Raw genomic sequence first — 13,008 nt, 5'->3', positions numbered from 1 at the left:
TAGAAACAAAGATCTCAAAAACAGAGAAAAAGATAAATATAAGTGACGTTATTTTAGATGAGTAAGTTATATGGAACTATTACAAAGAAAGTCATGAATATTAAAGCAGAAGATACCAACTAATGGTTTGTCAAACCATTTTCCCTCTGCTCCTGGACACAAGGCGAGCTTACAAGTCCCAAGCTCTCTGGCAATAAGATGGGGCGATGTGACCGACCATAAGTGAAGCACACAGCTTTCCTGCTAAGCCCATAAAACCTCTCCCATGATCCTTTGCCTTTTGTTCCATCTGCTGATATCGATGTCTACGACAAAACTGGAAACCCTACCCTGGAGAGAGCAGAACGGTCCGTCAGCCTGGAGACTTCCAAGTCACCACAAAGACAAGATTCCTTCCCTTTATCCGTCCCCCCTCACCATGGCCATATACACCTTACACACACATGTGTGCACACACCCATTGACACCAGCAGCCAATTAACGTGAGCTGGAAGTAAGCTTCTGTTGTGTTAGGTCACCAAGATTTTGGTGTCCATCTGTCACAAAATCCAGGATTTCCTGAACTGACATAACAAGGAAGCACACGGAGACATACTTCCAATACAACGTCAAGTTAAAAATAAAAACTATAAAGATTTAAGGTTGAAAATGTTGTAATTGCAAACTTTGGCACATAAAAACCGAGTCCATAAGGAATCCACTCGTGTTTTGCAATCTCCTTTGATGCCACGAGTTTGCATTAAAATGAGCTCAATGACTTTCAGCATTGCTCATGTCTATGCCGATGAACCACCTGCACACAAAGTCCCCAACTTGCAAGGAATCCTGGTCAAGGAGGAGCGTTTCACTTGAACATGCCTTCAGCCTGAAGGCACAAACACAACTCTCATTCATTAATTTGTTCACCATATTTTACCTTCGGATGGGGCACATTACAAGACTTGACCTGGCTAGTCAAGCTGTAATTTCAGCAGTTCTAAGAGTAGGAAGGGAAAAAAAGAGCGGGAGGTGGTGCACCATGCACTTAAAATGCATACGACTCCCACTTAGCCAAGCACAGCACTTCAAAGACTACACAGAACTTCTTCAACACAGTGGAAAAACAGGGACGGAGTTTGTTAAGGACACAAAAAAATAATGACTTCACTACTTTATATTTCATTCTACGGGAATTTGAGCCTCTGGGACTTACAGCTGGTATCATCACGGTGAGTATAAGAGTCAGCCACCCAGTGACATTCCTATTCACACCTGGGCTACACGGCAGAAGCGGATTGATTGCTCATAGATGCATCGCTTTCTAACTACTAGTATAATTGCCATCTGTCTACGGAGAAGTTAACAGTAGCAGCCTTTTTACTATAAGCTCCCCTTATATTTTTTCCGAAATTAAAATAACAAGCAAACTAACCACAACAAACCATCCAACTGAGCATTTCCCCACAGCTGTGGAGATCACCTAGAGGATTCTAGGTAGAATGTGCAGCCAGTTCTTTCCATTTCTGGGCCCCAGAGTCTCCCTGCTGATAGGAGCTAGTAGGCAACACCACAGTTCAGTTGCAAAAGGCCAGAGGGAGAAGTCAAATTCTCTGATACAAGACAGGAAACACCTTAGGAACCAGAGTCCTTTTCTGTATTTACTTTGCGTCCAGACTAAAGAGTGGGTGGGCTGTTTTCCCCAAAGCACTCTAGTGCGATGCTATGGGGCAGGGAGTGAACTTTCCCAAGTGCTGGCTTCTCGCACACTGGAATCTGACAAGAACATGCCATATCCTCAGCCAACTCCTTTAATGGGAATGGAGACGACATAGAGGAAGGGACAACAACGCATCCACTGATCCTCAGTGCTCCTGGTTCAGGTCTTACGGTGTGGAATCACGGAATGCAAAGGAGCCAAAATATACCGTAAACAGCTAACACTGGGTTTGTCAAATGCAGAGATGAGTTGAGTCTGGGAAGGAAACAGAAAGCTACCAAATATATTGCTCCCTGGGAGGAAGGTTCCAGTCCTCTGTGCATGCTGAAAGACCCCCATGCAGTAGAAGTCAAAGGGCAGTCTACAGAGATCTTCTTCCTTCATCTCTCCATCTTCGTGGCCTCAGATCTTATCTCCCATTCTCCCAGGAAAGCAAGAAAAACATTTTTAAACCACTACTTGTTACTCATTTATGTATTCATTATTATGATCACTCATTATTGATCATCTACTAAATGCAAGGCACTGGGCTGAGCAATGAGGGAAAAACCCCACAATATTTATGTATCATCTGCCATATATTCCATAAGGGCAAAGATGGTGACTGATTTGTTCGCTACATTGCCTGCCCCAGTGTCTCCCTCAAAGGAGGCATTCATTAGCATTTGGTTAATGAATCAACTGACACATTAAACCCTGGGGGTGGGGAGCAGAGCCCTTCCACAGATAGGTCACTTGATTTGTTCATTTCAAGAATCCCATGAAGCATTCATTATTATCACAACCTCACAGAGGAAGCATGGCCTATGTTCACTCAATAAACGCTGCCATCAAAACTGTTTTCCTTGAGGGTGAAAGGCTGCTGTGTGTGGTAGGAAGAGGGGACGGCGGAAGGGGAATATGTTGACTCATATCCTTCGGTAAATGTGTTTATCCCAGTTCTGGCACTGCTGTCAAATGTGTTGTGAAGCCAGCAGGACTTGGCTCTGGAAAACTTTACCTGAAAGTCACAGGCTTCATTTCCTACTGCCAGCCCCTTCAGCCACGGGGCATGAAGTATTGGACAAAGTTAAAGATTAATTCTGCATTTTCTGTGACAAAGGTCACACCTCTCCCACATGAGGAGGAAAAGGCATTTGTAGGCTGTCTCCTTCACAGCCACTGATAATCTCTCCACTGCCATCCTGATGGTACCTTAATGCAAATGTAATCAAACCCAAACACTGGCTACCCCATTACCAGACCAATCCTGCTAATAAAAAGCAATTATGACTCTCTTAAAAAGGCAATCGTGGACCATCCCTTACCACTTACAGCTCCCCAACCCAACCCCTGCATGATAGAAATCCTCTTAAGTTTTGTTTAGGGTTTCATGAGGCAGAAAACTGCAAAATAGTATGGGAAAGACTCAATTATCAAAGAGAATAAGATGATAATTAGCAGGCTACAAACTGCAGAGTCAGCCAGTGGGTTCTGGCTGTTTCCTGGGGTAGAAATACATGGGGGCAAACTTAGGAGATAAATTATGCAATGTATATCTGGGTTATTTCAAAAGCTTCTGGGAAGCCACCTGGAATTACAGGTGACACTGGAAAATAACCAGTTATCTGGGCCAAATAAAGAAGAGCTGGTTCAAAGCTTTAACCCCAACTCATCTGTTCCTAATGAAAAGAAAGATGTAAGCTAGAGCTACTTCTTGGGCCTTTAAAGGATGCCTTCCCTGCACAGAGAGGTGCAAGGGTGGTTTTCACTGACAATTTTTATATGCAAGGTGTTACTGTTATTGGAATCCTATCTCCCCAACCTCCTCTATCTCAACCCCATCCATCACACCCCACTCTCTAGTGGTTGCCGTATTGACCTCTTGACAGATCCCTGCATTAATCGTGTCTTATCTAATAGTCCTGCCTTTGCAAATGCTCTTTCCTGTGATCACCCTTCCTCCATCACACTCCTCCTGGTCCATTGGCAAAAATCTTTCATCTCTCAAGACTCAGCCCAAGCATCTTTTAACACTATTTTCCTCCCTCCCTCCCTCCTACCTCCAGAATGAGTCAGATGTCCCTCTCAATACTTATCAGATTCTGCCTGTAACTACTAATATTTTTTTTAAATTGTGAATTGCTGTAAGGAAAGGTCCATGTCTGACTCATTCTTGTTGGATCCCCAGGACCTTACGCACAGTGCACCCTCCATAAATGCTGAGTGATTAAGTGGACAAAGGAAGCCATTTCATTTTAGGTCTCTGTATGTGCTCTACAGTAACTGGACCTTCAAGAGGGTAAAATGGGTCTATAATTTAGTGGGCCATGAGAATACTTTCCCAGGTGAACACAGAATCTATTGGAAATAGAGGAGTGCAGAGCAGAATACGGGAAAACTGCTCTACAATGCTTTGCAGGGCTTCAAGCATCCGTTTCCTGTAGACTAGTGCACCTATTGCTCGGCGCACAACCTTCACAGCACAAAAGCATGCATGGACGGTTCACTTGTCTTAGCCTTCATCTAAGGTTAAAGACATCATTGTTAATGTTATTGTTGTTATTCAAGTACAAAATTAGAGAATTTACATTTGCTCCACATGAAAATACCAAATCTCAAAGATTAGGGTAAATCAGGTCCATAACAGATAGGACAACTGACTTGTTTTTTTTTTTAAGGTCTGTCACTCAGAATATTTCATAATGGTCTAATTGATGTATTAGACCAGTATTTCTTTCTTTTTTTTTTTAATGTTTTATTTATTTCTAGGAGACAGAGAGAGAGACAGCGTGAGCAGGGGAGCGTCAGAGAGAGGGAGTCACAGACTGAAACAGGCTCCAGGCTCTGAGCTGGCAGTCAGCACAGAGCCCGACATGGGGCTCGAACCCACGAACTGTGAGATCATGACCTAAGCGAAAGTCGGACGCTTAACCAACTAAGCCACCCAGGCACCCCTAGACCAGTATTTCTTAAATGGGTTTTGTGAGCCAGAATGAAGGCTGACAAGAAGACAAGGAATTGGGTTTCTAAGTTATTGCTTATTGCAATCAAAGTTTAAAAAGAATTGCACATAAAACCTTTTTTCTGTCCTTTTCCTTACTTCCACTTTAGCTTCTCATAACTAAAAGATAAAGTCTAAACTTCTTATCTTGGCTTTCAAGCCTCCTTCACACTGGCCCCAGATTATTCTTCCAGCCCTGTCTCTAGTCACTTATTCCAGCCCAGCCACTCCGTGTGTCCAGTTTCCAGCACTTCTGATGCTTTGTTGTTGTTTTTTCATTCCTTCTTGTCTATCGACTGTCCTTGCCTCCTTGTATGTCTTTCTTCCTGTTCTTTTGAAATCTCCTGTATTCTTCCAGCCTCATTCAAATGTCTTCTCTTCTATGAATCCTTCCCCTTTCCCACTGGTATCCACCCACAAGAGTTAATTTCACTCCCTTATTTCACTCCCATATAGCACTCTGTCCACATCTCTATCCCCTGGCGGGTATCATCTTGTAAATACTAAGGACCAGTTGTTGTTCATTTTTGTGATTCCTATGCGTGACACAAAGTTAGCTGGCAATACTATTTTGTTAAATGCTAAAGAAATGACTGAATTGTTCACTGGAATTTACAAGAACAGGTGCAAGGTGTCAATAACAAGTGTAGTTATTTATGCCAAAGATGATGATGATTTTATGGGAATAGTACATATATTTTCTCCAATCCTCATCTTATAGATTTTACAGAGGCTCAGAGAACTTAAAGACGTTCTCTAAGACCACAAAGAGGGAGAGAATGCCAAAGGGAGGGTTATTATGTACAGGCCTATCTTGGTTCCAAAGCCTATACTTAACTCCCATGTGATAGGTGTAACTTGGCCCATGGCAAATGTATTCCAGACACCATGTTGGCAATTTACAAATAGTAAATTACAATTACACTGTAGGATGAACAACCTTGAGAAGTAGGTATCATCTCCATTTTACAGATGAGAGAGCTAAAGTAAAACAATCAACAAAACAAAAAAGCAACTGACGAAATGGGAGAAGATATTTGCAAATGACATATTGGATAAAAGGCTAGTATCCAAAATATATAAATAACTTACCAAACTCCACANTTTCACTCCCTTATTTCACTCCCATATAGCACTCTGTCCACATCTCTATCCCCTGGTGGGTATCATCTTGTAAATACTAAGGACCAGTTGTTGTTCATTTCTGTGATTCCTATGCATGACACAAAGTTAGCTGGCAATACTATTTTGTTAAATGCTAAAGAAATGACTGAATTGTTCACTGGAATTTACAAGAACAGGTGCAAGGTGTCAATAACAAGTGTAGTTATTTATGCCAAAGATGATGATGATTTTATGGGAATAGTACATATATTTTCTCCAATCCTCATCTTATAGATTTTACAGAGGCTCAGAGAACTTAAAGACGTTCTCTAAGACCACAAAGAGGGAGAGAATGCCAAAGGGAGGGTTATTATGTACAGGCCTATCTTGGTTCCAAAGCCTATACTTAACTCCCATGTGATAGGTGTAACTTGGCCCATGGCAAATGTATTCCAGACACCATGTTGGCAATTTACAAATAGTAAATTACAATTACACTGTAGGATGAACAACCTTGAGAAGTAGGTATCATCTCCATTTTACAGATGAGAGAGCTAAAGTAAAACAATCAACAAAACAAAAAAGCAACTGACGAAATGGGAGAAGATATTTGCAAATGACATATTGGATAAAAGGCTAGTATCCAAAATATATAAATAACTTACCAAACTCCACAGCCCAAAAAACAAATAATCCAGTGAAGAAATGGGCAGAAGACATGAATGGAAACATCTCCAAAGACGACATCCAGATGACCAACAGACACATGAAAAGAGGCCCAACATCACTCATCATCAGGGAAATACAAATCAAAACCACACTGAGATACCACCTCACACTGGCTGGCGTGGCTAAAGGGAACTCAGGAAACAAAAGATGCTAGCAAGGATGTGGAGAAACGAGAAAGCTGAAGTCTCCCCAAAACTCAACCATCTACCAGCCCAAATTCAACCATCTACCATCCCAAATAGGTTACAAACTATGCCAAGTACAGCAGTGCCTGGAGACTTGCAACAGAGACTTACAACCCAAAGAAATGTTAGGTTTTCAAACAATTTTTAACCAAGTTCAGTTCATTGAAGGCACATAAAGATACATAATAAAAAATAAAAATCACTAAGTAATTAAATATCTGAAGACACTCCACATTCTCTCAACTCAACAGCTCCCAATGTGAGTTTGTCCCAACTTGCCATAATCCTAAAGTCAACCTTTTATTCCAATTGGAACTGTCTTTGCTATACATCATCCATTCCTTTTCTTCTCCTTTGGATGATATGGTCCCTCCATCTCTTCTCTCCAAACCTCCCACATTCATCTAATATTCTCCTTTTCCTTTGCATCTGGACTTCTCTCTTCTGCAGCACGCCTTTAACAAACAATAAGACATTATTATTTTTTATTAAAAAAATTTTTAATGTTTATTTAGAGAGAGGGACACAGAGAGACAGACTGAGTGTGAGCGGGGGGGACAGAGAGAGAGGGGACACAGAATTCAAAGCAGACTCCAGACAGCTGAGCTGTCGGCACAGCTCAGATGTGGGGCTCAAACTCACAAACTATGAAATCATGACCTGAGCTGAAATCTGACGCTTAACTGACTGAACCATCCAGGCATCCCACAACAAGGCATTATTCTTAATGTTTTTATATCACTGTACATTTTATGCATTATAACTCTGCTCTTCTATATTAGCAATCAAGCATTATTATTACTTTACATCACTCTACATCATGTGTATGTACCTCAACTTTGACTTTCTAACTATACCTTAAGCATGGATCATTCCCTAATATAGTAAAGACACAGGTACTTTATACTTGCGTAACACAAAAACCACTCAGGATTGCCCTCTGATGTCTGCCTCAACAATTCCTTGAAACAGGCAAAGAAGATATTGCTTCCATTTTACAGATGAGGAAACTGAGATGCTAAGAGGCTAAAATAATCACCAAAGAAGTAATTAAGAGTTTGACTGCAGAGTGTGTCTTCTAATTTCCATACTCTCTGTATGAAAGCTTGCCACGATACATATTAATGGAGCCTGCATCTCTTCCTGACCTAAACACCCCCGCCTACATATGCAATGTTTAATCAAGGTGAAAAGTTGAGGTGTTAGGTACTGATGGCCAAAGATGGCATATCCAACCACCACTCCCCACCACCACCCAAGAAATGATTGTCCACATTGACATTTCTCTTTCCCCCAGAGTTTTACATCACTCAGAAGGACACTTGTCTCACAGACAAGAAAGTCCCATCTATGATGATGGTATCTGTCAGTGGCTGGGCTACAGGACATCAACATAGCAAACTGCATTTGGAGAAACCATATTATCAATATGATCATCAGATAAGTAGTCTTTGTTGGGTGGGGCTCTTTTTGTATTTAATGGAATGTTCTCTTTCAAGTCATACTGACGGCATATGTAGTTTGCCATTTTGGAAGCACTTTAAAGATGGGTGTATACAGAGTTATAATTTAAAAGCAGAAAGACGCCTATGGCCCCCCTGGGTAATAAGTACTACATTGTTCCCAGGTGATTTATTAAACTTTCCAAGCCTCCCCTCAACACTGGGCTCAAAGAGATAAAGTGGGTTTTACCCATAATATGCACCAAAGCCCAATGCTATCAGTCAGAAAGAAAATTAAGAGACATTTCAGAGTTGTGAAGCCAAGGCCTCCTTGAAAGTAGCATTCATACTCAATGTTATAAAATGCACTGGTTCATGATTTTCCTTTTGCTTTTAAACAAGTTCAAAGGAAGGAAGGTAACAGCCCTGTTCCTTCCTGGCCTCACAAACCTGTGCAATGCCTGATTTGTAGAGAAAAAAAGCAATTCCATTATTGCAAGCTTCCGATGCCTCAGATACTATGCTAAGTGAAAATCACTGAATACATTATCTCATTTAATCCTTGTAACAAAGGGGTGGGGTATGTACTATTATCCCCTTTCTACACGTAAAGACACAGAAGTTAAACCATTTTAATTTTCCAATTAGGAAAAGAACATATAAAATATTCCTTGCTTATAGGGATTGCTGGTCACCAGGTAATAGTCTCAACCATTTGACTGACAGTCATATACACCTCCAATGTTACCTTATTTCGAGTTCTGAACCACAATCACCCTAAACCTCCACTTCCAAACTCTCTAAGACTCACATCCATTTCATAGAACTCCTTCTTTCAGTTTGGAGACTTCCCAAGAAAAAATACTTATAAGAAAACATTTAAAAGAACTGTTGATCCCAAAAGAAATGATATACTAAATTCTGACTCAGTTAGACCCGGGTGTGAATCCTTCATGCTGCGCTGCTGTGGGCTTCGGCTGCCTCATCCATAAAACTACCCTACAAATTCTAAGAATAGATGAATTAAAATATGTGCAATATTATATAATATATATGAAAGCACTGCACAATTTTAATTGCTATTGCTATTATTATGAATAAACTGACAAAAAAGTAAAGTTACATAGAGGCACGTAGGATGTGTTGTGGAAATTAAATCAGACAGCTGTCTTTGGACCTGGAAATTCTCTCCAGGCGCTGCTAAGCATTCATTCTCACTGATCTAAGCTGCTTTTGTAAGAATGGAATGGTGCTCTTGCTAGCACGGGAGAAAAATCATCCTGGTTCTCCTTCTCTTTCCCTCTCTCTCTCTGCGCGCGCCCCCCCCCCCCCCTTCATTCCTCTTCACAGATTTTTGGCTGCTTTACACTTTTGGGAAAATGACATCTGAGTCTCATGTGGAAGAGAACTCCCAGATCATGGCATTCCCTCTTAAACCCAGCCGTACTGTCCTTTAGTGGCCAAAGCTGACACATTCTGTCACATGGAAGGCTCACACGCTACAGCCCCAGCAGTTAGTTAAGCCTGGTCAAACAGACCCCCGGTCCCATCTGTTAACAGCTTTATCACAACCAAATGATTAGTGCAGAGCCATCAAACACACCAAGCCCAGGGCTCTGTATTTGAAGAAATGTAGCCACTCAGTCCCGGCAAGAAACACCCTGGGTACACTTAATTTGGGGAATGAGGAGGGGTAAGGGTAGGAATCTTTGGTTAATAAAACACTAAGCCTCGAAGCACCAGAGTGTCTCTGAAAGCCTCTGAATGCTACCGAGTGAAATTCAGTCACTATAGGCCAGACCTGCCACCAAAATTTTCCTTCTGTAAAGTGTTTACACTGCAGATTTTTGTTGACCTTTTCTAGTCATGAAGTCAACCCTACCAATGCATCAATCACTGATGTCTGGTAACTCAGGAAGAATTAGTACCCATTTCCTGGGTAGGGTAATTCATTCCAAGATGGAAGAGAGGTGCCTTTTAAAAAATTTTTTTAAATTTAGGATGTAGTAGGTTCTATGATCACAGGGTTATGCTCCTTTTGGTAAAAGCTGCGTGGTGAGTAAATTAAAACTGCAAATCATGGAAACAGAAATGAAAGACCCACTAAACTCTCCCCGAGCCACAATTATTCAACCTTAGTGCACTGTTTACCTATACCTCTTAAGGCTGCTAGATGGGGAAAAAAAAGTCCCCCAAATTGTGGCAACTGTGAGTCATAATTATATTATTAATCAGAATTAGGACGAACATGGATACCACTGAATGAGTGGTTGTTTTAGGGCCACCTTGGCCCTGGAGAAAGTGCAGCCTTTGAAAATTAAGTTTATGGATATGTAAACGTACAGTGCATAATGTTGCAGCTCTGCCTAAATGTCTTCATAAAGTGCAAATTAATGCTGAGCCTAACTAGGCATTTGGAACGCTAACCTAGTTTTCTGTGTTTAGCTAATAGCTAGCAATTTTGCTTACACTTTTATCTTCTCATTACACAGCAATGATGATCATTTAGTAAATACATGTGAAAGGCCTCATACTCCATAGCACCTCTTCTGGGTTGGAAATAACCCGTTCCTAATACTTGTATTTATATAATTTAGTTACTGATACACCAAGTCAAGTATAGCTGTGATAAGGAACCCCCTAATGCCTCTTTTGGAGGCTAAGAACAGACCCATTCTCACATGGTTGCCCTGGGATGGCCTGACCAAACAAATGTAGGGTAGGGGCTGGGGGCAAAGGATTGTGGGGGCTCCAGAGCTTCAATGAACCTTAACCCTTTGAAAACCTAAAAGGGACTTAAAGGCTTGTCTGCTTTGCAAATTATTTATGATCATGGAGAGAGGTAAGGAAAGGCTATTTTCTAAGTAGTGAAATATTATGGAACAAGTCTGAAATAGACATACAGAAGAGAAAGATATAAAATGTGGTCTTTAAGGTGCTACCCAGTCCATTCCTGGACACATGACTAATATCAACCCTTATAATGTTTCCTCTTAGATGCAGGATGGCATAAAACAGGTCCCATCAGAGGATTTGGGGTGGTCCCTGGGTATTTGTTATTGTCTGCCAGGCATACAACCCATCTCTAAAGTATTATAGAGGCAAAATTCTTAGTTTGGTAGCAAAGCCCCAAACAGAATGATTTTGAATTTAAGATTCCCCATTCCTGCCATAGGAAGAGAAAGTTGAAACTGAACAGTGGTAATTTGGTACTAGGTCCAGGGTGAGCACAGGCAAGGATCTTTAATATCCACAACCAGAACTGGCTTAGAGGGTGGGGATTGGCTGGGCCCAGGAAGATGCAGGAAACAGGTTCCCCCACCTTCCTGCTGCCCAAACTCCGTCTGCTCCTAGGGGCAAGGCTCCTGTTCTCTTTTGGTGGCTTCAACAGGAAGTTGGCCGAGTCCCCAATTCTGCAGAGGGAATGCAGGCAGAGGGGAGCGCTGGGAATGGGTCCTACCCTAGGCACTTTAATGACAGTTGTGAGGGGAAATGGGGTAGACATGCTCAGTGGGAGGAGCCACTGAACTGGGGAATACTGCAGATCCGGGGGCTTTTTCTAGATGGCTCCCCTCCACACAGCCAACTCCCTGCACCAACAAAAACACTGCTTGGAAATCAGAATCCCCTCCAACACCCAGACACACAGGCAGGCAGGCACAAGCCCTACCCAATTCACCTCATCACTCCTGAAGCCACAGACTGGTGTAAGGGGCCTGAGGTCAGTGAGGCTGAGCTACCACTCCACTGGGAATTAGGAAAGGCTACCATCTAGAGTGGTATTTACCATATTGTGTTGTTTCAGGAGGGTTTTGCTTTTACTTGGTGTGGAGCAGGGCGTACTAGCAGGTTTTAGATCATCATGGCCAGTCCTGATGTGCTTGGGGAAGGCACGGAGGACCTCCACATCCCCCTCATCCCTGCGGGTGGCACTCTCCAGTCCTGCATGCTCCCGCAGTCTCTTGAAAGTGCCTAGATATCAGGGCAGGGCTCTGCGTCCATTTTGCCTGCCAGGAACCACCGAGTTTGGGAACTTTGAAAGCCAGGGGATGGCGGTGGGGGTTGCGAAGTCTCAGATTTGGGGACCAGAGTTCTCAGCAGGAAAGCAGCTGAAAATCAACACCCATCTGCCTCTTCTTTCTCCTCTCCCACCCCTTCTATATTCCAGGACTCCTTACAGATAACCACACCACACACACACACACAAACACACACACACACACACACACACACAGCACCCTTGGGCTTAGAAGGTTTTTAATTCTGAAGGCAGCAAACCCTCAGAACTGAAAGGGTCTTTGCCACCACCCCCTTCCCCTCCCACCCGCGAGGCTACTTGAGCGTCTACACACAATAAAATCCCATACGTTCCCAACAGCACAACAGAACCCAAACCCGCCAGGCGTTCCAGCGCGTCCCATACCTGATATGCAGACGATGAAATTGGCTTGAAGAAGAAAAAGCACCTCCCAGACTATTTCCATCCTCTGATTCTCATTCCAAGTGCATCACTCGACGGGAAAACAGGGGGGGAAGGGGGGAGCCCGACACGGCACACACACATACAAACGCGCACACACTTGCGAGCGAGCGCACACTCGCACTCCCACCCGACAGCCGGCCAGGGACAGTCACCCCCAAGATCAATATCGCAGTTTGAATTGTTCCGGCAAATCTCCCCTCGGGCTCGACGGACGTGCGCCCCAGATGTGCTGACACATGTCCGATGCCTCGCTGCCCCGGAGGTCTCCCCGATCGCCGGTCTCTGCTCCTCCTCGCACGAGAGGCGGAAACGGCACTAGCGGCGGCGGCGGCAGCCCCCTGAAGCCACCAGCGCCGGGCTCTTCCTGCAGAAACGAGACCCCGATC

The 13,008-nt window shown here is 43.0% G+C and overlaps 1 protein-coding gene across 1 annotated transcript in view; it reads right to left on the bottom strand.

Annotated features, from left to right (window-relative positions):
• CA10 (carbonic anhydrase 10) overlaps positions 1 to 12,975 on the bottom strand; it is a 494,025-nt gene extending 481,050 nt beyond the window's left edge. The window contains exon 1 of the mRNA XM_077776811.1: positions 12,563 to 12,975. Coding sequence (XP_077632937.1) covers positions 12,563 to 12,623 — 61 coding nt within the window. The 5' untranslated portion in view covers positions 12,624 to 12,975. The remainder of the gene's footprint in view (positions 1 to 12,562) is intronic.
• Between the last annotated feature and the right edge of the window lie 33 nt (positions 12,976 to 13,008).

Source organism: Crocuta crocuta, unplaced genomic scaffold (genome assembly GCF_008692635.1).
Source record: "Crocuta crocuta isolate KB4526 unplaced genomic scaffold, BGI_CrCroc_1.0 scaffold352, whole genome shotgun sequence".
Lineage (NCBI taxonomy): Eukaryota > Metazoa > Chordata > Mammalia > Carnivora > Hyaenidae > Crocuta > Crocuta crocuta.
Note: the sequence above shows the minus strand (reverse complement) of the source record. Positions and strands in the feature narration are given on the sequence as shown.